The sequence below is a fragment of the Polypterus senegalus genome, chromosome 1, assembly GCF_016835505.1.
Source record: "Polypterus senegalus isolate Bchr_013 chromosome 1, ASM1683550v1, whole genome shotgun sequence".
In the NCBI taxonomy this organism is placed as follows: domain Eukaryota; kingdom Metazoa; phylum Chordata; class Cladistia; order Polypteriformes; family Polypteridae; genus Polypterus; species Polypterus senegalus.
In genome coordinates, this window is record NC_053154.1 from 206,980,766 (window position 1) to 207,008,403 (window position 27,638).

The 27,638-nt window shown below is 36.2% G+C and overlaps 1 protein-coding gene across 2 annotated transcripts; it reads left to right on the forward strand.

Annotated features, from left to right (window-relative positions):
• Positions 1-27,382, forward strand: LOC120538447 (gamma-secretase subunit APH-1A-like). Of its 2 annotated transcripts, none has more exons than XM_039767923.1 (7): positions 1-234; positions 3,572-3,742; positions 4,337-4,410; positions 4,498-4,620; positions 25,008-25,135; positions 26,026-26,149; positions 26,514-27,382. In XM_039767923.1, the coding sequence occupies exons 1-7, from the start codon at positions 122-124 to the stop codon at positions 26,576-26,578; spliced, it is 798 nt and encodes a 265-aa protein (XP_039623857.1). In that variant the 5' UTR covers positions 1-121; the 3' UTR covers positions 26,579-27,382. The 2 variants fall into 2 exon arrangements, with proteins under 2 accessions (XP_039623857.1, XP_039623858.1); XM_039767924.1 differs by having other exon boundaries at positions 26,026-26,113.
• The last annotated feature ends 256 nt before the right edge of the window (positions 27,383-27,638 follow it).

Here is a 27,638-nt window from a genome sequence, read left to right on the forward strand (position 1 = left end):
CATGCGACGTTTCCTTGTTAGAGCGTCCTCGGAAGTTGGCTTTACTACGAGCATGGAGAAACACATTGGATAACGTTGGGATTGTGTTGATTTAGACGTTTGTTTTGGAGGGTCTCCTGTCATGGGGGCAGCTGTTTTTTTCGGCTGCACATTTATTGCGTTTGGACCTGCCTTTTCTTTATTTATTTTTACTGTTGCAGTTGACCCTTTGCGGGTTATTATCCTGGTGGCTGGGTATGTTCATTCGTTGTGTTTGTGTATTTTAACTGGTATTCGTTGGTCATTTCTGACGTTATCTCCGAATTGTAATTTCTTTAGTTTTAAATTGGCATTAACTTAGTGTTAAGCTACCGTAGAACTTTATTTTCAGGGTCAATTTCAAAATATTCCAATTAGTTTCATCTCCGTATCATGTATTTCCGCCTTTATGGTCCCAAAAAAAGTTTTTAATCAACCAAAAAGTTTGCTTTGAAATGTTATTTAACTTGGCAGCTGTGCCTCTTAATTACTTTATACACTATGGGCACTGGGGCATTCTTGCTTTGGTGTTTGCAAAAAAACTTTATGTACTTGTACTGTTTATTCTGATTTTAAAATGCTTAAAATAGTCGATGGTTTTCGAGAAGTACATTCCAACTTTTGGAAACATTAAAACAGTTCAATATTTAAAAACGGTGCACGGTTCCTTTTCTATGTTTGTTCTTTTCTACGTTTGTTTTTTTTTTTCCCATTGCAAGATCTCGGGTGACCGTGGTCTATAACAGGACAATTCTTTTATGCATGCCGTTTGGGGCCACATACGGTGTTTAGGAAACTGGAATATCACGAAAAATAAAATAAGTAACACGGACAAAAACACACAGGCAGTGATCGGGCTGGGCCTCTCCGTACCAGTTAGTGATTCACTCTGTTGTATAGTATTGAGCTTTTCATCAAGATTGCATCACGTATCGATTTACAGACCAAACAATGAGAGAGCATTTTATACATCGCACAGATTACAACCTGTGCGGAACTTGAGGTGTAGAGCATTATGAGTTTTGGATATACCGTATCCCCTTTACCAACTGGTTTCAACTCCACAGCAATGGATGTTTTTTCTTTTTGTGCTGGTGTCTTTTTCTAAATGTCTGTTTGCCATTATAGTACACGAAAACCTTAGCAAGGCCGTAAAATACAATACATGGTGTTGCATGTGGCTTTCACAACGGTGCTTTGTTTAGAGATCCTTAAAACTTTTATCAATTTGCCGTTTCCACTGATTTGAGAGCAAACAGAAAAAAAAATTGTGTATGCTAATATTAGATAGTGATGTTTGTACTTGTGATGCTGTTCTGATTTAAACAGATTGTTACGTGTTCTTTGTTAGCTGACTTAATAGAGTGTCCTCTTAGTTTTACATTACACTTAATGTATGACCTGTGCCTTATATGGTTTCATACCTTATACCTGGTGCTACAAGGATAGGCTTTGGCAAGCTGTGCCCCTGAGATGGATTGAGTAGGTTGCATTATAATTTTATGCCAGAATGTGTGAAGGATTTTTCAAGAGTCTGTTATGCTTTTTTCTGGGTTTCAAATGGCATATAATTTACTTGACTTGCTTTGTACAATATTTCCCCGTGGTCATCATTGTGAAGGTTACTACAGAAAATACAGATTCAGTGATATATGGAGCAACAGTAGAGCGTAATTTGGGTTCTGAGGTTTGAAGTTGCAGGTCCAAATGCCTTAGTGTGTTGTGAGAACTGAAATGCCAATACTTTGTATAGGGGTGAGCTGCAGAGTATTTTAATGCATATTTCTAATTTTAATGTTTTATGTTTAAACATGATCAGCTTTTCAGACACACGTTTTGCAACTGCATCATGGATAATTCAAATGGAGCCTCTCTTTCACACATTTAAAATAGTTTCACAGTAGTGCTAATGGTAGCATTGGCATGTACAGAGCATAGTAAAATTATCCCTTGTATGTTGGTCAGACATGCAACAGTACATGCCAAATTAATGTATTCATTGGCCAGCATTGTTCCTGATGCATTAACAGTTATACCAGTTAGATGCGTATTAAATAAATTTAGAACAAAACATTTTTTTATTGTAGAAAGATTTAATAATTTTCCATTTATTTCTAATTTCTCATAATAAAGTAGAAGTCTTTTATACATGATATATATGAATAGTTTCAATAGATCTACTACTCAGATATATGTGCAAAAACAGCCATAATCCTTATTGTTGATGCATCCTATTGTTTTATACCCTTCAATGCAGGAAATGTTATTATTTAAAGTTTTTCTGATACTGTACTAAACTGGCTTAAGAATTTTGTTGAACTCTCAGGATATATTCTTGGGTGGTTTATTTTGCACATAATGTTTTAAATACTTTCAGATGTCACATCATCCTTTCTACAACTGTCACTTTCACTTCCAGATTTCAAAAGGCTCTGATGCAAATAAAATCTAGTTAAATGTTAAGTCAAACAATGTTCAAAACACACACTGGTTATTGTAGGTATACAGAGATAATTAATGTACAATAATATATACTTTTTTTTTTAAGTGGGGAAAAAAATTCTAGTGCCAGATTTCAACTGTCCCAAGATCAACAAGGTCACCTACTCTGACTATGGGCATTTTGTAGTGCATCAATATGATAACAATTCTAGCAGAAGATCATGAAAGACTAAATATGGATTAGTAAGCTATTGGTTAAGACCTGAGATTGAAGGGGTCCCTGTAATATTAGTAGTTTGAATATTTAGAGTTTGGCAGCTCAGTAGCTAAAGGCTCTGTCTCCAACAGTGGTCTTATTACATATATCTACAGCGGACATATGTGAGCACGTATAAGCCATTTAATAGTTTTAATTAAGGTTTGGCTTCCAATTAAATGTTTGGAGTGGGCTTTTGCAACCACATTAACCTGCCAAGACTGAGAAAGGAAAACATTGTTATATCATAAGACATGGATTTCACTTTTTAGTTCATTGATAATTCCTTACTTTCTACTGAGGTATTGTCCCATGGTTGTTGGGTGTTTAACGTAAAGTTGAAGCAATTGACTAATAGAAGTTACAGTAACTGCTGATCACAATAATTATGATAATTATATTACAACATTCTCGTCAACAGCTCCAACATTTGTTTGGCAAGCTAACATAATGTGTTCAGCATTGATCTTAATGGCAAATCATTAAAGTGTATCTTAAAATATATTGGCAGGTAAATTATTTCAGGTTTTGTTCTGAACCTCCTGCAATACTAGCCTCAATTAGTATTTGGAATTTTAAGCATGCCATTACCTTGCAATCATGCATGCTTTATAGAATAGTTTATCTGGCCAGGTTAACACAGGGAAGTGCTAAATCATTTTTTTTTTTTTCACTTTCCACCTCAATTGCCAACACAGACCTTTTATTTACATAGATACTGTCAGGAGTGTATAGAATGTTATTTGCACATTGCTGTTTTATTTTGTTTTTGTTTTTAACACTATGATGTATAGTGGTGCTCTGTGTTCTTTAGATCTTTGTACATATTCTTGTTTTTTTTCTCCTCTCAACTAGGGCCTTTTTTTGGCTGGTATCTGTTCTGTTTTCTTCATTACTTTGGTTTGTTGGCGTCCATCTGAGTGACAAGAGCAATCCGAATATTCAGTATGGACTGTTGATTTTTGGGGCAGCAGCTTCTGTTTTGTTCCAGGAGGTTTCCCGCTTTGCCTGTTACAAGTTACTGAAGTAAGTACTGTGAGAAATATACAGTACCTTGCTTTACAGAGAAAGAGAGAGAGAGAAAAAGCTGAATGTGAGTGCTGAGCACCATCTAGTGGAAATTAATTTTAGTAATGCCTCCCTTGCCACACTTTTTATTTTAAATATTTTAACCTTTTCAGTACCATAGCTATATGATTTGTTTTTTTAACATTCTCAAAAACCGCATTCTTATAAACTGGAATATTGACCTTTATTTGTTTTTTTTATTAATGCTCAAGGTTCATAGAATTCCACTACATGAATTATGCTTAAGTGATGCATGTATGTTTTGCAACATTAAATATTGAAGTTTGTTGTGGTTTTTTTTATTCGACTCTAAACCAAATATAACATCTTAATCGTTAAGACATTTAGTATGAGGCTGTTGAAAGTAATCTGTTTTGAATGTATTGTGGTTATGTTTTTATGGCTTAAGCTGTTTCAGGTAAACACTTAAGCCTAAACCATTAGTGAGCGTGGTGTATTGGGGTGGTGGGTTTTTGGGTTGATGGCATTTTGGTAGAAGGGGTTGTTGCCTGCTAAATAAAAACATTAAAATTGACTTTCCTTGTTGTTTAGAAAAGCAGATGAAGGTCTGGCTGCAATAAGTGAAGATGGAAAGTCTCCAGTATCCCTTCCACAAATGGCTTATGGTAAAGGTTGTGTGTGTGTGTGTAATTATTGAACAACAGCCCTAAGATTACAGAGTACATTTTGGATTAAACTCTTTCACTCTGCAGTCTCAGGTTTAGCGTTTGGGATCATCAGTGGGGCATTCTCAGCTATCAACATTCTGGCAGACTCTTTGGGACCAGGAATTGTTGGTATACATGGTGACTCTCCACAGTATTTTATTACCTCAGGTGAGTGCATGGAACTTCATTGTTTGAAAGAAAGTTTTTTTTCTCTTGCATTGTAGATCTGCTCTGTTTGAAGAATGTAAAAATGTCCATGAATAAACCAACAGGAATATACTGTTTGAGCAGTTATGGTTTGTGTTGGGTTGATCAGTTGTCAAGAGTTTGCCAAAGTAAGGGCACCATCAAGTTGATGTAACGTAGTTACCCTTTTCACAGAAAAATTCTAAATTAGAGGTACATACATAATAGCTACAGGAGAAGTACTGTAAAGTAATTCCCGCTAGGAAGCTGTAAGAGCATGAGGGAATTTGCTGTCAGTTGTAATAACTTTTCTCTAATGGGAGGCAGTATGTGGTCCCAAGCATCAATAATGTTGACCATGTTTCCCCATAAATACAAGGTGATATTGAGAGTTCCTGAAACACCTGGCTGTTTAAATGCAACGGAAGGTTCAAGGAATTAATTAGGGGCACCAGGGTTTACTTAACTGAGTTCTAGCTTGGTTCCCTTGGGGCAAAACCAGAGCTGCTTCTGAATCTGAGAGAAGGTTTAAAGCTACCTCACAGCTAAAGGCACTCTGTCTTGTCCAGACAGACAGACAGACAGAGAGGACATCCACACCCAAACGAGAAGTGGAGTGCTTTGTGTGTGAAGTGTTAAGTAGATTACAGAGTTTTGTTTATTTGTAATTTTTGCTTATCCTTTACTCTTTTTAATGCTAAAGAGCTGATTTTTACTAGATATTTTTTCTTTTTATAGTATCCAGCAGTTAAAGAAGATGACTTTTCTGTAGGTGCTTTCATGATATCGTATTTTATGTGAAACCAATTTTTACTAGTTATAACCAAATTACAGTTGTGCTTGAAAGTTTGTGAACCCTTTAGAATTTTCTATATTTCTGCATAAATATGACCTAAAACATCATCAGATTTTCACTCAAGTCCTAAAAGTAGATAAAGAGAAATCAGTTAAACAAATGAGACAAAAATATTATACTTGGTCATTTATTTATTGCGGAAAATGATCGAATATTACATATTTGTGAGTGGCAAAAGTATATGAACCTTTGCTTTCAGTATCTGGTGTGAATCCCCCCCCAATTTGCAGCAATAACTGTAACTAAACGTTTCCGGTAACTTTTGATCATTCCTGCACTCCGGCTTGGAGGAATTTTAGCCCATTCCTCCGTACAGAACAGCTTCAACTCTGGGATGTTGGTGGGTTTCCACACATTAACTGCTCACTTCAGGTCCTTCCACAACATTTCGATTGGATTAAGGTCAGGACTTTGACTTGACCATTCCAAAACATTAACTTATTCTTCTTTAACACTAGAATTACCAGCGTCTACGAAAAAACTTCTTCAAACCGTTCTCACCTCTCTGCCAGCCTCCTTTGTCCTCTAAATGTGCGGATAAAGACAAGTTGCAAGCAGCCGGCTATTCCATCCCATCCCCCCACCAACTTAGAACGCACAAGAACTTCTCCCAGCGCATGCCTTCATTGATTATATGGGAGTGGAGTGGAAATAATAATAATAATAAATGCGTGTTCCGTTTCTACATTAATCTGTGTAAACACATTATTAAAACAGAAACCTTTTCATATTTTAGTAATAAATGTGGGCATAAACTATAGAATGTATGAAGCATGAAGTCCAAACATCAAATTAACATTTTCACAAAAGGTTCAAGGACGATCCAATAGCTTCCGCTGCTTAGCGATAAGATTTGCTGACTTACAACGCAGCAGCCCTGCTGCGGCTCAGAGACTCTAGTTAGATTCCTCACTGAGGAGAAAGTGTTTTTTTTTTTTTTTTTAACCTCAAACGGACATAAAATTTATAAACTGGTATGCACTGTCAGTTAATGAGATCGTTATATTTTCATTTGGGATGCTCCTTTTAAAATATTTTTTAACAATTGAGACTGCAATTAACCTGAACAAGTGTTCTTATAACTGTTATTTTTAAGATTCATAACACACAGAAAGACGGAGCACTGCATAATAGAGAGACAGACAGGCAGGCAGAGAATTCACTAGATATATAAATGAACCGGGAAAGCACATGTACTGAAAGAAAAAAAAGACCTGATGCACTGAATAAGCTCATGCACTGTAACCCCGCCCCGACCTGACTCTAAGTAACGGCGCAAGTACAGAACGCAGTTCTAGTTTTAACCATTCTTTGGCAGAACGACTTGTGTGCTTAAGGTCGTTGTCTTGCTGCATGACCCACCTTCTCTTGAGATTCAGTTCATAGACAGATGTCCTGACATTTTCCTTTAGAATTTTCTAATATAATTCAGCATTCATTGTTTCATCAATGAAGGCAAGCCGACCTGGCCTAGATGCAGCAAAACAGGCCCAAACCATGATACTACCACCAACATGTTTCACAGATGGGATAAAGTTCTTATGCTGGAATGCAGTGTTTTCCTTTCTCCAAACATAATGCTTTTCATTTAAACCAAAAAGTTCTATTTTGATCTCATCCGTCCACAAAACATTCTTCCATCAGCCTTCTGGTTTGTCCACGTGATCTTTAGTAAACTGCAGACGAGCAGCAATGGTTTTTTTTTTTTTTTGTTGGAGAGCAGTGGTTTTCTCCTTGCAACCCTGCCATGTACATAATTGTTGTTCAGTGTTCTCCTGATGGTGGACTCATGAACATTAGCCAATGTGAGAGAGCCCTTCAGTTTCTTGGTTACCCTGGGGTCCTTTGTGACCTCGCTGACAATAAAATGCCTTGCTATTGGAGTGATCTTTGTTGGTCGACCACTCCTGGAGAGGGTAACAATGGTCTTGAATTTCCTCTGTTTGTACACAATCTGTCTGACTGTGGATTAATGGAGTCCAAACTCTTTAGAGATGGTTGTGTAAACTTTTCCAGCCTGATGAGCATCAACAACTCTTTTTCTGAGGTCCTCAGAAATCTCCTTTGTTCGTGCCATGATGCACTTCCACAAACGTGTTGTGAAGAGCAGACTTTGATAGATCCCTGTTCTTTAAATAACACAAGGTGCCCACTCACACCCGATTGTCATCCCATTGATTGAAAACGCCTGACTCGAATTTCACCTTCAAACTAACTGCTAATCCTGGAGGTTCACATACTTCCTCCAAGCTGCTGTGCAGGACTGATCAAAAGTTACCGGAAACGTTTAGTTGCAGTTATTGCTGCAAAGGGGGGTCACACCAGATACTGAAAGTAAAGGTTCCCATACTTTTGCCACTCACAAATATGTAATATTCGATAATTTTCCTCAATAAATTAATGACCAAGTATAATATATTTGTCTCATTTGTTTAACTGGTTTCTCTTTATCTACTTTTAGGACTTGAGTGAAAATCTGATGATGTTTTAGGTCATATTTATGCAGAAATATAGGGAATTCTAAAGGGTTCACAAACTTTCAAGCACAACTGTACATGTATACATTGCATTTTAAATCACATTCACTAACGCCACTAAATCATGTTTAGTTTCAGCAAAAGAAATCTGTGGAAACCGGATCATACAGACATTAGCAGAATTAGTTTATTTTGTGCACTTTTTTTCATGGTCGAAATTAATTTTAATAAACAAACAGAACCAACAGCCACACCCAACCCAAAATATCCCTGTAAAAGGGTTCTATATAGAATTACATCTACTAATGTCCACATAGACCAGCATCAGTTTTAAGACAGACACAGCTAGCCTCAAAAGAAATAAGGAGAAAATTAAGGCTTAAGATTAGTGCGATGGCACAGACACCTCACCAACACAGCCATTTTTATAAAGTTCTGTTAAGTGTTCGCAGACGGAAGTCTTTTCAATCATTTATATTGCATCAACTTACCTTGAGCTCCTCGGCCCTTCTTTCTTTTTCCAACATTTCTTTAGACAGTGGCTCCAGACTTACATATGTTGAAATTTAATTGTCCAGATGTTCTTTTTAAATTAAATTTAACAACAAGAACGGAAACCCAGAGAGCTACCTCTAGGGAAGCATGGTTTTCTAATTAAGAATAAGGGGATATATCTAATAATGCAATATGACAAATAACATCAGTTAAACTATTATTATAAAGCAAATTCATTTGTTTGTAATTTAATATTAGGACTATATTAAAAATATATTTTCCTTATTGAATCACTGAAAAATTACTGGATATTTGCAAAAATCCTAAGGAAACCTGTTTTTTCACGAATTGGATCACTTTGATAGCCATGAGGCACATTAAAAACCAGCCTTGCCAAAATCGCAGACATTTTGGAGAAAACTGAAATGATGTTTTTCATTTAATAGAAAGAGCAATCTTATTGATGGTTTATATCCGTTGCAGAAAGGTGCAGTTGGTAGCAAGTCAGCAGCATTGTGGTTTGTTTCACCTGTATATTTTTTTAATCAAAATTCTTTGTTTAATATACAAAAGTATATGAACAAAAATGTGTATCATCTCTGTTTAAGATAGGAAAATAAAAAAAGCTTTACAATACTGTGCCCTCCACTATTATTGGCACTCCCCTTGTAAAAATTAGTAAGAAGGGTTATAAAAAAATCCCTTTTTGCTGAAGAGTCTTCATCTTACACTGCAAAAATTTGAAAATCTGACTTTTAATTGAAACAAGTTAATTCAAAGAAAAACAAAGCCCTTATCAAGAAGTAAATAATTTTAGCAAAAACATGTGCTACAATTGTTGACTCCCTTGGAAATTAATGTAAAGCAATGTAACTGGAGCATGTTACCCATTTATATTGGACGTTAAATTTATTGGAGTGTATAAGAACATTCCAGCTGAAATCGATGACTTCCTGATTAACTGGGATACAAATGTGAGGAGACACAGAACCACATTTTCCTGTTCCTGAAGAAATCTGAACAATTACTCTGTTTATCTTGTGATGTGGTTTTTTATTTTTTTTATTTTATTAATTCACACATTACTTGCTCCTGTACAATTATTTAGCTGGGTGTTTAAAATTATCACCAAGTTGCAGGTCTAAATCCCCTTCTGCATGCAGACATTAGCCCCTTGTATGATTTCAGTAATCGGCAACTAATAGAGAAATGCAGACTGCCCAGTTCATAAGTTTACCTTAGTATTCTCGATATTTCTCTGTATTTTCACAACTGTATTATCTATTCTACTTGAAAAATAACTTCCAGAATGCTTGTCTTTCTAGTAATAGTAATTATGATTGCTCTTATACTGCAATTTAAATGATTATGTGCAAAGTCTGTTTTAGGTTTTAGGAGTTTAGGAGTATTTAGGAGGTTTTAGGAGTATTTAGGTTTCCTTTCAAATATGTTTGCCACGCTTATTGGCAACCCTAGAAAGTCATGAGTGAAATCTAACTAAAGTATTTTCCCATTCATATTTTGTATCTAAGTTCATATGAATGAGCAGGGACATTTAAATAGTCAGTCGTGGCTGCCTTTTCACTAGAGTTTTAAATATGGTGTGATACACCGGTCAAATCCCCTAGCCATCCATCACAAAGAGAAGTACATTAAAACCGAGTAATAATGTCTGAAAAAAGTTTGTTGAGTTGAACAAATCTGGAAATGACTATAAGATAGATAGATAGATACTTTATTAATCCCAAGGGGAAATTCACATAATCCAGCAGCAGTATACTGATACAAAGAAACAATATTAAATTAAATAGTAATAAAAATGAAAAGAATTAAAATAAAATTAATGTTCGCATTTACTCCCCCGGGTGGAATTGAAGAGTTGCATTGTGTGGGGGAGGAACGATCTCCTCAGTCTGTCAGTGGAACAGGACAGTGACAAAAGTCTGTCACTGAAGCTACTCCTCTGCCTGGAGATTATCCTGTTAAGTGGATGCAGTGGATTCTCCATGATTGACAGGAGTTTGCTTAGTGCCCGTCGCTCTGCCACAGATGTTAAACTGTCCAACTTTAATCCTACAATGGAGCCTGCCTTCTTAACAAGTTTGTCCAGGCGTGAAGCGTCTTTCATCTTTATGCTGCCACCCCAGAAAGAAAATACCTAGAAAAGTTTCACCATCAGGGCAGTAAGAAGAAGTTTAAAGGAACTGCAGATGTTAAGAAGAGGATGTGTGTTGATACTGACCCATGAACAGTTAGGAGGATGGCTCAACTAGACAACTACAGACATTAAATGCATCTTTGGGTCAGAAAGTCTCAAACTACTGTATGATCAATTCAGGTCAAACCTACATAACCACACATTCTTTGGCAGGGTTTCCAGGAAAGCTTCTGCTTTAGCAATTAAACTGCAGTACATACAGTTTGGCAAACTGTATGCACTTGAAGGTTGCTGGAACTTTCAATGGGGTCATGTTCTATGGTCATTTATCAACATACACCACAGTGGGTTTGATGTAGGGGCATGTAGTAAGGTACCTCTGTCCTATTGTGAAATACAGTGATCTTTGATGTTATCATACTGCTTTTCTGCCAAAGGCCATGAAAAACTTGTTGGGTTAATTGGTATCATGGACACAGGAGGTATTAAATCAAAACCTGACGGCCTCTGCTAGGATTCCTAAATTAGGTCTTTCAGAAGGACAATGGTCCGAAGTACACCTTGAAATCAGTTCAAAAATGGTTTGGTGGCCACAAAATTAACATTTTCCCGTAGTTATTGTACTGTAGGCCCCGACTTAAACCCAGTTGAAAACTTGTGGGATGAGCTGAAGAGGGAGAGTTTACAGGTGTGGACCTTGAAATTTGAAAGATCAGAAGAGGTTCTGTATGCACAAATTGTTACAAATACTACACATTCTACCTCATTAAGCATTATTGCAGGCGAAGACTTTAGAGCCATTATTTTGGCAAAGGAGGAATACAGAGTATTAAATTATGTGCTATTAGTAGTGGAGTGGATTTTTGATAAAAATATGTATTTTTTGTTAATAGTAAAAAAATTCTAATTTTAATTAAAGATTAAATTTTTGTTAATACTTTGAATGAAAAATCAAGAGGGTAATACATAAAGATTTTTGTTTTCTCTGCTCATTTTGGAGATGATGGAAGAATGAAAAGGGCAGCTATTTATTTATTTGGCTTGGCGGCATCTTTTTAACATTCGGCTCCCTAAGAATTCCATGCATGCCCAGTGAAAGAGAAACTAGCATATTTTTCCACACTTTAAAAAAAAAAAATGGAAATTTGCATTGAATGCTCAGGTAAATGGCCTCTTCCACCTGTGGTTTCTAACATCCCACAAAGCCTTGGAGTTCTGAATCTTCCCCTCACTGCTATTTTGGGCATTTTTATGCAATGCATGCATTGCGTTGATCAGACATACAAATTAGCAAAAGATATTTTGCAGAGTAGTTGAAATTTATTTTGCGGCCAATAAGAGGATACGCCAAACAAATTTCTATGCAGGATTTTTCAGATTGCCATTTTGTGTTTGTATTTTAAGAACATCCTATTTAATATTTTAGTTACATAGCTGCTATTATTAATGAAACTGACAACTGTCTTTACAATAAAAAATATATACACACACACACACAGTGGTGTGAAATACTATTTGCCCCCTTCCTGATTTCTTATTCTTTTGCATGTTTGTCACACAAAATGTTTCTGATCATCAAACACATTTAACCATTAGTCAAATATAACACAAGTAAACACAAAATGCAGTTTTTAAATGATGGTTTTTATTATTAAGGGAGAAAAAAAATCCAAACCTACATGATCCTGTGTGAAAAAGTAATTGCCCCCTTGTTAAAAAATAACCTAACTGTGGTGTATCACACCTGAGTTCAATTTCCGTAGCCACCCCCAGGCCTGATTACTGCCACACCTGTTTCAATCAAGAAATCACTTAAATAGGAGCTGCCTGACACAGAGAAGTAGACCAAAAGCACCTCAAAAGATAGACATTATGCCAAGATCCAAAGAAATTCAGGAACAAATGAGAACAGAAGTAATTGAGATCTATCAGTCTGGTAAAGGTTATAAAGCCATTTCTAAAGCTTTGGGACTCCAGCGAACCACAGTGAGAGCCATTATCCACGAATGGCAAAAACATGGAACAGTGGTGAACCTTCCCAGGAGTGGCCGGCCGACCAAAATTACCCCAAGAGCGCAGAGACAACTCATCTGAGAGGTCACAAAAGACCCCAGGACACCGTCTAAAGAACTGCAGGCCTCACTTGCCTAAATTAAGGTCAGTGTTCACGACTCCACCATAAGAAAGAGACTGGGCAAAAACGACCTGCATGGCAGTTTTCCAAGACGCAAACCACTGTTAAGCAAAAAGAACATTAGGGCTTGTCTCAATTTTGCTAAGAAACATCTCAATGATTGCCAAGACTTTTGGGAAAATATCTTGTGGACTGATGAGACAAAAGTTGAACTTTTTGGAAGGCAAATGTCCGTTACATCTGACGTAAAAGGAACACAGCATTTCAGAAAAAGAACATCATACCAACAGTAAAATATGGTGGTGGTAGTGTGATGGTCTGGGGTTGTTTTGCTGCTTCAGGACCTGGAAGGCTTGCTGTGATAGATGGAACCATGAAATTTACTGTCTACCAAAAAATCCTGAAGGAGAATATCCGGCCATCTGTTCGTCAACTCAAGCTGAAGCGATCTTGGGTACTGTAACAGGACAATGACCCAAAACACACCAGCAAATCCACCTCTGAATGGCTGAAGAAAAACAAAATGAAGACTTTGGAGTGGCCTAGTCAAAGTCCTGAACTGAATCCAATTGAGATGCTATGGCATGACCTTAAAAAGGTGGTTCATGCTAGAAAACCCTCAAATAAAGCTGAATTACAAAAATTCTGCAAAGATGAGTGGGCCAAAATTCCCCCAGAGTGCTATAAAAGACTCCTTGCAAGTTATCGCAAACGCTTGATTGCAGTTATTGCTGCTAAGGGTGGCCCAACCAGTTATTAGGTTCAGGGGGCAATTACTTTTTCACACAGGGCCATGTAGGTTTGAATTTTTTTCTCCCTAAATAATAAAAACCATCATTTAAAAACTGCATTTTGTGTTTACTTGTGTTATATTTGACTAATGGTTAAATGTGTTTGATGATCAGAAACATTTTGTGTGACAAACATGCAAAAGAATAAGAAATCAGGAAGGGGGCAAATAGTTTTTCACACCACTGTCTATCTATCTATCTATGGTCTATAAATTCTCTGTTTCAATTGAGAAAGCAGCCTGTTGTATGGGACTCCAATATCTATAAAATTCTGGTGATAGGCCTGTGTAAAGTCATAGTCTGATTACACACAAACGATGCAATAAAAAGAGAAAAGGCAAACAGCACTGGAGTGGAAATAGAAAAGAATCCATTCCCCTTCAAAAAAAATCATTTTGTTTCTTTGCCATTTGAAATGAAGACACTCGAAACTTCTCCAGCTGCATTTGCTCAATACAACTTACAATAGCCATATTTAAGATATACTGTAATAGCACCAGTTCAGAAAAAATAAAAAAAGAAATCACTGACATGGTTAATGGATCACCCCCCTTCCTCCCCCCATCATTACTTTGTGGAACCACCTTTTCCTTCCATTACAGCTATGAGTCTGTTGGCATACTTCTCTACCAATGTTGCACATCCAGACTGTGTGCAATATTTGCACAATTTTCTTTACAGAACTGTTCAAGCTCCGTCAAATTGGATGGCGACTGTTGGGGGACTGCAATCTTCAAGTCATTCCACAGATTTTCAGTATGGTTTAAGTCTGGGCTCTGACTAGGCCACCCAAGGATTTCACCATTTCATTTTTCAGCCACTGTGTGGTCAGCTCTCAAGAATTTGATAGTATTTTGACCCATTTGTTTTTTTTCCTTTTATCATGAGAAGTGCCCCAGTCCCTGCTACAAAGAAACACCCCACAACAGGATGCTACTACCTCAATGCTTTACTGTAGGTATGGTGATCTTTGGATGGTAAGCTGCATTGGCTTTCCGCCAGATGTACTGTTTGGCATTGAGGTCAAATAGTTCATTTATTCTTGCTCCATAAATGTGACTTTTTTGGGAGGGTTGCATTTCTGATATTGTCACATGTACACACTGATAAAGCCTTTGAATTTTTTTTATCCATCTCCTGACTTGTCGCCCATAATTGATTGTTTGCTTTCAGTTAACACTTCCAAGTGCTGGATTGCTACATACTTGCTGTTTCTTGTTCTGTGTGTTGTATACAAGGAGGCTAAGGGAATTTTGACTTTAGTAAAATCACTTGTGAATCACATGTTAGTTGCTTTCAGTCTTGGTGCTGCAAGAGGTTAAATTAATGTCACTGGAAGTTCATTTGTACAATAATCAAATAATATAAACTAGTTCAGGTTTGAAGAGAGTCGCAGGTCCAACACCGCTTGTACTGGAAGGATGGATAAATGGGTTATATTTTATGCATCACAGAGGGGAAATAAAAATTTTACAGAAGCTCCCAAAATAAGTACACATAAATAAAGTTAACAAACAACAGCAACACACACAAAAACGTCTGGTTTGGATGGCAGAAGGCTATTACTGTCGTCAACTGTGTTGTAAATGGCAGTAAGATGAGGTTAGAGTTGCCCAGATTGTACCAAAGGTTTATATTTAAAGTGAATAAAATTTGTATAGAGTAGGTCCACCTTGTAGTGGAACATGCCAAATAGATACTTGATTTCCTTGTTTGAAGCCACCAGCGTACATCATTAAGATACTGGTACAGAGTAAATCATTTCTGTTGATGAGTCAGCCAAGATGATGTAACTTACTTTCCTGGGGAGTGACATGGACACATTTAGTCCACATTTCAATTTCTTGATCACACATTTAACTTTCAATTGTACTGTGCTCCCTTTGTCACCATTGCACATTCACAGAAAAAAATCTTCTATCCCTCACCTGCTGTTTCCAATCAGTCTGTTGAATTCCACCTGATATTAAATTAGCGTCTGAAATAAGATGTTTAAGCCGGTTCTCCACAGTACCCTAAATATCACAGTACCTGAACTTGCCATGAATCGTTCTAACAGTTCATACAATTTACATGAAAGCAATAGAATATTTTTTCATTATATGAAGTCAGGTCTGAATCCTTTCCACTTTACTTTTATGCACGCTCAGGATCTTTGCGTCTTCATCTCCAGACAAGCTTGTAACTTTTTATCCTTGCTCTGGATATTTGCTCTTTTGCCCTTTTCATTTTCCGACGAGCAGATTTTCCAATAGGGCATAACAGTGACAGTGATTGCAGAGCTACCAGGTGAATACGGGAATGTTTAATATATCCCACTTTAAATTCCTCAGAGTATTTTACATTCTCCAATGTAAGATGTTTGCACTGTCAGTAATCAGAATGCTTTTGAACTCTACAGTGTAGTAAAAGGAATACAAACCTCAACAGCATACAGTATATTTATTAAGATTTAGATTACAGTGCCAATATTTATATTGAGACCTGTAGCATAAAATGCTTTGCCTTTTACACTAGTCCTGAACATGAAGTTAAGTAAATGTTTTTTCATTTCCACGTTGTCTGCACATATACTAAAGCAAGCCTTTGAAGATTAAAAGGTTCAGTATGTTCTGGGCGGCTGGTTCCATACAGTAATTATGAAAGGTTGTTGTGGTGTTCTGGTGCTTTTATATTGTCTTTATATTCTTCTGATATATTTAAAATGTAAATTTCGGTTAAAGCTTGGTGGAAAGTGTAATTGTTACAACATAAATTGTGTTTATTTTTTTGAAGTATTGACTGTTCTTTCTTGTACACTACAGCTCACTTAATCACAGGGATTGACAAATCAATAATCCAGGCACCAGACTTGAAAAGACCAGTGAACTACCAGATGTTTCTGATCTTTGATCCATGCAATATTTCCTTAATTAAATGAAAATTGATAAAAGACCAAATTCTTCAAGCAGGATCTAAACGTGGGGGTCACTTTTAAAGACACCTGCTTATTATGTTGCAGTCTGTCTTGTTTATACTTACAACATGAAGCCTGTGTTCAGACCGCAATGTAAAGCACGTGCACTGTCAGCAACCTAAAATGTAGTTATACTTGTTGCAGTCTGTTCAATCACTGCATTGATATTCTCCTAATCAGCAGGTAATGGCATTTGGTCAATGTAGCATACTTAACAATTTCATAGTAAAGGAACTTTTGATAGATGGAAAGGATTGCTGGCTTTAACAGGAAACAAAAAGGAGAAAGTGGCATGTCTGACCCTTTAACCAAACAAAGACCTCCATAATGAGAAGATGAACTAAAATTATTTCTGCATGTGTTTTATAGATAGATAGATAAATAGATACTTTATTAATCCCGAAGGAAAATTCACATACTCCAACAGCAGCATACTGATAAAAAACAATATTAAATTAAAAAGTGATAAAAATGCAGGTATAACAGACAATAACTTTGTTTTATGCGCTTTTATGACCTCTTGTGCCGTATTTAACCATTTGTTAATTATTCTGGCACCCTCATAACCAGTCTCTTCTCAAAACTCGCCACCATGCGTGGCAATTACCGCTGCTTCTTTTGTAATTTTTTGATGTTCGGCCTTCATGACCAGCATGGATGCATCAAGTGTTAGCCAGGTTTACCATGGATACATCCACTAGTGAGTAATACTGCAAAGTTTTGCAGCAAGTCTGTGAAGCTATTGAAATAAAGAATTTTATATGTAAACCAAGTGGGCCAGTAAGAGCAGGGATGCCAAAGGTTAAGTGTCCTCTTGTGTACCACAATTTAAGTAATACTTTTTTTTTTTTTAACCGTAAAGAAGAGGATAATGTGAACCGTTCAACTACTGCTCTATTACAGTTTCAAGTGAAAGGAATCGTAAATATGAGAAACATTATGACAAAAATTAGTTTTCAAATACTGGAAGAACTTTTCAGATAATTAAATATGGGGGATATTCTGCCAAGTGTCAATGACTGCTATACCGTGCTCTATGCAAAAAATATGAAGAAACCACATAAAATAGTGATCCTTTGTTTTCTGGCAAAACTAATTTTAGGATTGAAAACGTAATAATATTGGAGTGTTTACTACATTAATCTGCTTGCAAGATGTAGAAAATGCTGATGTAATGCTGTGCAGTGGCAGTGGGTTTGGGGTTTTGGGTTCTTGGGTATTAGCCCCTGATCTCAATCATCCAGTCCCGATCAGTTGGAGCCCTCCTACCCAGTTGCCATTGCTCCCATTTAGCATACTGGCATTTCTAGTCAACAGTGCAAAAACTCCACTGGGGCCCAAATTGTCAACCGCACCAGTTGTCTTTGAGATTGTGATCACTCCATGCAGGACTGCCCTCCCACTTTTCCCTTCTGACTTACGGTGAGGTAATTATTTTCAGGGGCTGGACTCAGTAAGCCCCTAATAAATTCTCAAGCCAGTGACACCCTTGGTGTAGAGTTATTTTATGAAATGTACATCTTGGAAACAATTTTATACTGATGCAGCAGATATCCCATTTTTTATTATTAGGCCAAAGAATGTGAACATGTTTTTCAGGCCTAAACATTATCCTTACTAACATGAAGACCCGCATAATGGCCCAAGTGTGAAAAAGCTTAATGCTGCTGTATGCATTGATCACTGGCATATTATATACAGCTAAAGGTGTATGGCAATGTAAATAATATGTTGCACTTAATAATAACCCCAAGTGATGGTGTTTTTCACAGAGAAAGTAATTGGTGGGGTCTAAATTAGGTTTGAAAAGAAATTTAGTGAACACAATATTAATGTAGTATTTCTGTTCATTTTTGTTACATTTTTTGTCTCAACATGATAATCCTTTAAAAATCATTTTTCAAAGTGTTTTCCACAATGCAGATTGTCTTTTATATTGTGGTACAGCATTGCTATGCATTCATGTACAACAGAACTTTACAAAAAAACACGGCTATAAAAAGTTACAGGTTATCTACCCACTGCCCTGTATGGGTAGTATAAAGCTGTGCTGCCAGAAGTGTATCTGAACTGGAAAGTTTAACAAGCTGGTAGCTGAACAAACTACCATATCCATTTATAATTTGTCCACCCTTAAAGTATATAACAGTATGTATGTAGAAGCTGTTTCAAAGACTGTAAAGAAGTACATTGCGGAGGTCATGTGACTCTCTACTAAAAGTATGCAACTGCGTTATTAGTAACTAGTGTATGAAAGAGATGTGTACAATGCAAGTTAATTGCAATTACATTGGCAGGAGAATTCAGACAATTCTATTGCATGCAAATGTGGCCTTTGGCAGTGTAGCTTGCAGTCTTTTTAATTTTCTACCGTTCTTGATTAACATTTTGATCCTGTCTGCAGCAGCTGTGTCAAGAAAGAAGAGTTTTTGTTTTTAAACATGAAAATTAGTATATTTTCCATTTTCTTATCAAAGAATGTAAAATGCAAATATTCACATAAAAACAATTTTAATTTCAAGAAGGTGTATGAATAGAGTTCCCTCTTGGTAATTAAGCTGTGCAATAGTGTTTATATTTAAAAAGCTTCTGGGATCCTTGCACTCAAAGTATCATATTTGGAAGAGCAGAAACATGATTCAGACTATCTGGAATGTGATTTTTTTTTTTTTAAAAAAAGAAACTTTCAAGCAGGAGCAATTTAGAACATGATTCACCGATAGGCAGCCTTTTTGTAGCAGACAAGCTTACACAAGTTAGGTGGAGGTTATTCATGTTAAAGTGATATTGAAATTCATTATTCACAAGAGCCGTCTTCTATCTGTACTGTTTTGGAGAGGGCATGTTCTATGTGGAAATAGCATGTGTTCCTTGCATATGTTCTTCTTTTCACATTTATAGGACCTGATGGAGAAGTTAAACAGTTGTTTCAAAACCGGCCCACTGTACAGTATGTGTCCTATAATGGTCTTGCATTAGGATCTGAAAAGGATAAGTGTGCTGAAAAATGGAAAGATCTTCCTCTGTTATTATTCCTGATCATTTTTATACATGTCAAATTGCTCAACCAGATTTCTTGTGTTGCTGCAGTAGATTTAAATAAAAAAAAATATTATTTGAAAGTTATTGGTGTAAATGTGTTGAAGACCTCCATCTGACTTTTATTAATATTATACATTTTCTTTTTCCACAGCAAATTTAGAATACATTTGACAACCTAAAACTTTTAGGTTAAGTCCCAACATAATTTATTTTTTTGCATGTAATGTGTTTTTATTGCTGTAGGTGGGAACAGGTGGTTAGTGCAGTATGGACCTAACATAAGTTTTAGAAATTTTTACTTTTTTAGAATAGTTAAAAAGAAAAGGTTCTCCTCAGTTGCTGAATGAATTTCAGTCTTTTTCAGCTACACTTTGCAATTTTAGGCAATGTGTACCAATATTGAAGCCATTCCTGATTTACACAATTGAACAGGCTCCTTTCACTCTGACTGTTCTACCTTAATGGCTGTAGTAGTGCTTGCTGGCAAAGGTGGCACAGGTCATAGTTGTCATTCACTTGGTAAAGCACATGCTAAACTGACATTTACAGAAAACACAAAAGTGATGAGTGGCCCAAAAAAATGTTTGGATTCCCCCCACCCTATTATATTCAGCCATTTGAAATAGACTGTAGCAGTGCTTGATTGATGCTTAGAGGCATTAATTAAGACAGTAGTTACATGGGACCTGAATTTATAGTTTTTATGAAATATAAGTACAATAGGCAGAAGAGAAGTTGGTTCGCTGTTCAAGTGGGTGGGTGCTGATTTTATTATTTTTTTTTAAAAAAGCTTGTCACAACCTTCAGCTTTCACAGACATGCCTTGCCTCATTATAGACCGCAGCATTGAGGTTTTAGGTAAAACATGCACTTACATGGCATGTAAATAGATGGCCCTACATTTATTAATTGCCTCGATATTTCTGTTGTGTTTCTCAAAACAATTGAAAACTTAGGTGTACTTGTTTGTGGATGGGCTTGTTGCATACCATTTTTATATTTCAAATAGAATGCATTGTACCCATTTAGCTGGTACATTCAGTTGACAGACCATCTAAAGGGTGGAGTGAAAAATAGGCAGGATAATGTTGGACCTCTGGAAATGGAATGTCTTCAGATGTAGGATTTTGAGTATATGTTCCTGTGTGAGGCTCATAAATTTAGATTTGCCTAGTAAAAATCACTCAGCCTCGCTGATCTCGCATCCTCCCACTGAGAAGCTGGCTGCAAACCTAGGACCTCCTAACCAGTAAACATTGACTTATGTTGAAGTAAAAGGAATGTACCATACTTAAATAAAACAGGAAGACTTCTGACTTCTTGGCTGCAGCTGAGAGAAAAGATTACACACCTGGAACCTCAGAGTCAGTAAGTAAGAGCTTGTCTAGTTGTGCTAATGGAAAACTCCCTCAGTACTGTACAGTGGTAGACACCAGAAGACCATTTTACATGCTGTTTTTGCATTGATTTCATCGATTAGTAACTGTGGTTCTTAGTTATAAATATCATGTTAATATGTAATGCTCAATATCCTTTTCTCTCTCTGCCATACTCTTTTTGTTATCTCTCTCTCTCTCTTTACTTTTATTTGCCTGATGAGGGCACTTTATTGAGTAAAGTGATTGCAGTGTTCCTTTGTGTAAAATTCATGTAGTTCCAGTGCTGGAAGGAGAAAAGAGGCCAATGGCGCATTGTATGTTCTTTTCTGCTTTCTCTTTTGATATGTCTATGTTTATAGATGATCTGAAATACAACTCAACAAAAGAAAAAAATCCTCCTTCAAGCCATCCTCTCAGTTATGGTTTTGGGATTGGGTGACTTGATATTTCAGATAGCTAGTACCTTTTAATTAAACAATGAAAGGACTACTGTGTCTTATGGTGAGAGCCTGAGGTGGGGGACACACCCCGATTATCTTCCTCCCTTTTTCAGGCATAAGATTGAGAGATCTGAAGTAATATTGACCTTTGGAGTCTTTAAGATTCACCCAGCACTTCTAGACTTCTGGTCATGGGCTTCACCTTATGTAACCTGCAATAGGCCTTCACATGAATTTCATAATCCCACACATATGTCATGTGATGGTGGTGTGTGTATTGCTTGTGCAGACCAGCATTTCTAGCATTCGTATTTAACTGAGTGTTGACAAGTGTCCTTAGAGATTGCAGTATGACTTGGTACCTGGCACTAGGTTGGTCAGTTCTTGCATCCCTCCAATCGTTATAATAGGTTTAAAGTGTAACAAACAAAAATACTGATGGAGAAAGGAAACTTGTGACTCAAAGTTCAACAGATGATGCTGAGAATTGTAACAAGCAAACAGATGGAACACAACTAGACAGATCACTTCTTACTTCAACACAGGGATGCAATGTAATCCTTTAGCGCACCACTTATTGGACCTTGTGTAATGTGGTTTTGCATAGCTGAACACAGTGTTATGTGGCGATGTAAGCGAAATATAAGCATGTTGCCATGTGTGCAGAGCCTCCAAAACTGGACTGTTGGATTGGAGAAAAAGTTACTTTGTCAGACAAATCTAGGTTACTTTTCCATTTTGCTGATGGAAGGATCAGAATTTGATGAAAGCTATAGGTAGGAGTGGGCGGTATGACCAAAATTGTATATCCCGGTATTTTTCTAAATTATCCCGGTTTCACGGTATTTGACGGTATTTTTTTTCCCCCATGCATGAGTGGATGTTAACCACATTTTCCACTGCAATTACTGGCTAAGAATAACCTATTCCACTGTCAAGTATTGTACATTGTACAAAAAAAACAACATTTTAATGTGCACACAAGTATTAATACAGTTTTGCATTGCCCCATAAAGTGATAGTTTTCAAGGGGGTGGCACTAATGGAGAAGGTATCACATTTCATGACAGATGCCGTCAAAATATAGAACCTTTTTATTGAACTAATTTTTCAAAAACAAACTAATTTTGACAACATATTTTCAACCATACAAAGAGGCATTTAGACTTAGTAAAATTTCCAGAAGTGCTTGTCAAAAATTGTATTGCACCGAATATGTCTTAGAAAAGGAATAAATAGTAACTATTTTTTGTAAACCAACTACACTTTCTGTTAATGTTAACAATCTCTGTCCACTGACACGTTAAAGTGACTTTTTAAACAACTTTATCATCATTAAACTGCATATTTAAACTAATAAATAATAACAATAAAATAATAGTATTATTACTGATAGTTGCACTATTACTTCAAGACTTCAAGCCCAGGTGCATTACGCAGTATTCACCAGATTAAAATAAAATAATTGCAACTTGGTGATGACATCTTTACCAACTGAAACATCATTTAGGCAAACTGCTTTAATATGGACCTTGCTTCAAGCTAAGCTATACTGGGAAGAAAAAACCAAACTATATGTCGAGATCAAAGTCAACATTTCCACTTTATTCTCGCCGTTTATGTTGAGATTAAAGTCGACATTTCCACTTTATTCACATAGTTTACTTCGTAATTAAAGTAGAATGTCGTAAACTAAACTTCTTCCTAAAATCAATGTTTAATCAATTACTTAATTTACCCCGTCATAAATTAATGCAGCACATTAAATGCTTTGTGTTATGTTCCCTGACCCAGTGGTTAATCACTACGCTTCTTAAACTGACTTCCTCCGCACTAAGAGAAGACAGCAATCACCATACAGAATCTATTCACTTCATGATATTCCTGCTTTCTGAAAATTTAGAATGCTAAGATAAATACTTGATATAATTTTCATGATGAAATGCATTAAAGCAGGTATTACACATGCACGGAAGTGAGGCGGTAGTGCTGCTCCCTCGCAGTAAGGGGTCCCCAGGTGTATGTTCAGTGTAGAGAACTTTATGGCAGGTGTGATGAGGCTCCAAAAAACTGGATGTATGAATAGCTATCACACAGGTTTAACTTAAATATTGTGCAAATGTTGGGTTTCTGATCTGCTGGTCGGAGACACAAACACAGAATTCAATGCATGTTCTTCTGAGCGGGCTATCTTTATTGCATGCATGCTGTCTCTATCTGATGTACCAAAACAGTTCCTTTTTCTTTCCTTCCTTTTTCTTTCACCACATAACCAATCGCCACACGATAAACGTCTTTGTGAAATTAAAACTAGTTATAAACTTAGCCCACGGAGTGTTCAGAACTTTAAAAATATCTTTGTTATACATGTTTAATTATGCCATCCATTCAGAGTTGCGCCCATCTCTGAACGAGTCGCCAGCACATCGCAGGATGAATACAAGCAAAACATACACTAGCAGGGTCAATATAGCACAACAAAACCCCACATCCTACATGACTTTGAAAGGAAACTGAAGCACGCTGAGTAAACCCACCAGAAAAACATGCAAATGCAAGGCAGGCAAGCCGCCGTGCCCCCATATGATTAATGCATGCATTAATGCATTTCACCATGAAAATTATTTTAAGTATTTATCTTGACATTCTAAACGTTCAGAGAGCAGGAAGATCATGAAGTGAATGTATTCTGTGTGGTGATCGCTGCCGGCGCCTCCTCTTAGTGAAAGAAGAAGTCAGTTTTAAGAATCACTTAACACAAAGCATTTAATCTGCTATATAACTTATAACGGGGTTTGAGAAAATCTAGTGAATTAAATATTCATTTTACGGTGAAGTTTAGTTTACGATGGTCTACTTTAATGACAAATTATGAGAATAAAGTCAACATGTCGTCACACAATTACCCAGGTACATTACACTGTATTGAAAACAAATAAAACAAGTACAACTTGGCTTGCAGTATTATCCAGTAGTATAGAAACAGTATTTACGCATCTGACCTTTTAAAACTAAAGTTGTCTCCAGGCAACGGACGTGACTCCTTTTTTTTTGGTAAAAGTTCTTCTGTTCATCATGTTCAACTTTACTTTTAGTCCATTTTCACCGCGCGGCATACCAATGCTACCTCCCACTATTTGGTGTTGTAGCAGTGAAAAAGAGCGCTAGTGCAACAAATCTCTGTTTAGCGGTGTAGCAGTGAAAAAGGTCCCTACTTGAACATTTCCTGCTGCTCCACGTTCCGAACGTCGTTTAGGCAATTTTAAACCGGTGCTGCGGTATAAGAAAAATCCATATCATAAAAAACGGTTTTCGGTATGAACCGGTATACCGCCCAGCACTAGCTATAAGGATCCATGTGGTCATCCTGTAAATAGCCATTGTTTCCGGTTTGCAAAGAGATGAAGCGATAAAAGAACGGATAACCTATTATAAATATATATTTATTCTAAACCTTGTTCTCTTATACTGTAATTTGTCTTATGCATACTTCAGGATCGTTTAGTTGTTTACATGTAATTATTCAATGATTGTGTTATTTGTAATTGTCTGTTTTTAGCTGTTTTGCTTATTATTTATTATGACTCTGTCTTGATTTTTGTTTTTCTCCCTCCAACACCCCTGCCTTCTTGTCTTGTCAGCATTTCTGACGATGGCCGTCATCTTTTTGCACACTTTTTGGGGAGTCATTTTCTTTAATGCTTGTGAACAGAGAAACTGGTGGGCTGGTAGTGGCGTTGTCATCACTCACCTTTTGACTTCAGCTCTGGTGAGAATACATTCTTCTTTTTTTTTTTTTTTATAAATTGTCTGTATGTGAAACATTGTTGGATGAAGTAAAAGAAGGTATCCAGGTTATAAAATGATTTTTACATTAGACCTATCTAAAATTTAGGCTGTCTCTTTATTTTTCATGCTCTGTCAATCTAGTATTTAAACAAAAATGTTAGATAACAGAGTTGCTTTTTTGTTCATTTTTTGAACATTAATGTTGTAGAAGAGAGATTCTGGGAGCTGCTATTCCCTGATGTTTTGGCTATATACTGTACCTGCAGCTAAAATCTTGATTAAATGTCATGGTTCAAGTGTGCCCTGAGAGAGGCACCCACACTCCCATCTCTCTTGGCATACAATACTTCTCAATTAACTTAATTTGTAAGTTTAGATATATGGGAATAAACTTTTGTACACCGAGAAAATCCACACTGGCTTGGAAGAGATGTACAAAATTCAGATAGACAGGAAATATATTAAGACTTGCGTCTAATTTCTGGGATCTCTTAGACTGAGGAGCTAAATCCAATTTGGTTTTACTTCACCTGTCTGATTGGGACTTTTATGCAGATTTGTAGAGCTGGTATGTCAAGGAACTAAGTACTTAAAGATTTTACTTTATTTCCATCACACTGAGTCCCTTTCATGAGGTATGGTAGACCGATATGCAGTCATAAACAATTTAGTCTATTTGATTTCTTTTTCTGTATTTTTCTGAGCAAATGTTAATAGACTGCAAATTGTGTCATGCAGCATAGTTACTGTATTATGAAGTTTATTCTTAAAATAACACTTGGTAATAGTGTAATTATTTAAATAACATACAAAACTATATTCTTCATATAATTGCTTTATCTTCATGTTTTACCTCTGGTTTTTCTGCAGACCTTTTTGAACCCTTGGTATGAATGCAGCCTTGTCCCCATCTATATTCTGACCTTTGGAATGGCCGTATGGGCCTATTTCACTGCTGGTGGGTCTCTACACAACTTGCAACTTTGTTTCTTATGTAAGAGCAGTTTCTTAATTATTCTTAGCATTATTGGCTTCTTAGAGTAGTCATTTTATGTAAAAGCTTTTATGTATTTGAGCGTACTCTCTTGTATTCAGTTTTAATGCAAGGGCTTTGTTAGTGATGGTGACCTGATGCCATTTTTAGTTCTATTTTTAGCTAGATAGTTGTTATACTGTGCGAGTGTAGTTTTATTTTGAATTTGGCTTGAGTGTGTTTACTCATTTGCTAATGATGCTTAGCTTTTTTTTTCTCAAACCTAACAATCAACAGAAAATGGTCTACAATTTTTTTTTTCCCACCCTCATGTAAGGATGCATCAACATAAAAAACACACTGTATTCTTTCATGTCTTTAACAGGCAAGAGTAAAGTAGATGATCGAGTGGTTGTTTATTCAGCTCTTCAGGGTCCCATTGATGACTGACACACTAGAATTCACAACTGGAGCATTCTGGATATGCAGATATATTATATGCTTCTAAAAGAAAGTGTTTATGATCAGGTTAGTTATCTATTTAATTAAGGCAACCCCTTGTATAGGTGACATTGAAGAGTCAGCTCTTTGTGCCTGATGCTTATTACCCAAGGTTCTCTGATTCTGTAGAGATGAAGCAACAAATGGAAAACACAATTTTAATCATAAACCTGAATATCTCTAATTACAAAGTGAAAGGAGATTAACACAATTTTTGAAATGGGAATGTTTTTCTTTTTTTGAATATGTTTAAACATTTATACATTTCTGGAATAATGGGGACTCTTGCATATCACTGTATGTCTAGAAATAAATAAGTGGCTGCCCAAAAGAATGAACAGTAAAATGGTCCTGAATGGATTTTTTTGTAAGGATATGAACTATGAAGTTGCAGAGGGTTTTTTTGTGTTAAAACTTTAAACTTTGTAAAAAAAATAAAATTATTTTGTGTTTATCCCTGGTTTAGTTTACACCTTGGAAAATTTAGCCCCCTTGTGAATTTAAGTATGATAATTAAAATGTTATGTATCTGCTTTCCACTGAAAGCAAATGGGTTATGTGCCAGAGTATTTACTTATAATTGAACAAGTGAATTATAGTAAAAATTTTACCATCTATATTTTTTTAGGTGGAAATGTTTCACTGTAAAGGTATTAGGTGGTATGCTTGATAAAATTATGCTTTCTTGAACCTATAATAATGGTCAGAAATATATTTTTTTTGTATAAATAAAAAATATACCTGCAGAATCCAGTTTACTGCTCTGTTGTATCATTAATTTCTTCAGTACACCTGTTATAAGATTGTAGAAATTCCTATGCAGATGATTTAATTTGTTTTATATGCATTACCATTTTTGAGGTGCTTACCTTTTTAAAAGGTTTATGAAATGTAGCTAGTTAATTTGGTTACATTTTTTTGCTTTAACAACAAGTTTTCAGTCATTCATCACTAAATGCATGCTTGTAATTTCCAGTGGTATTTGGGTTTGTGTTGAAATGGTGTTTTA

Excerpts from the sequence above, each read along its gene's own strand:
- LOC120538447 (XM_039767923.1), top strand. The coding sequence starts at position 122 with ATGGGGGCAGCTGTTTTTTTCGGCTGCACATTTATTGCGTTTGGACCT. Across the intron at positions 235-3,571 it reads GTTATTATCCTGGTGGCTGG|GGCCTTTTTTTGGCTGGTAT; the intron begins GTATGTTCATTC and ends CCTCTCAACTAG. Across the intron at positions 4,411-4,497 it reads CCTTCCACAAATGGCTTATG|TCTCAGGTTTAGCGTTTGGG; the intron begins GTAAAGGTTGTG and ends TTCACTCTGCAG.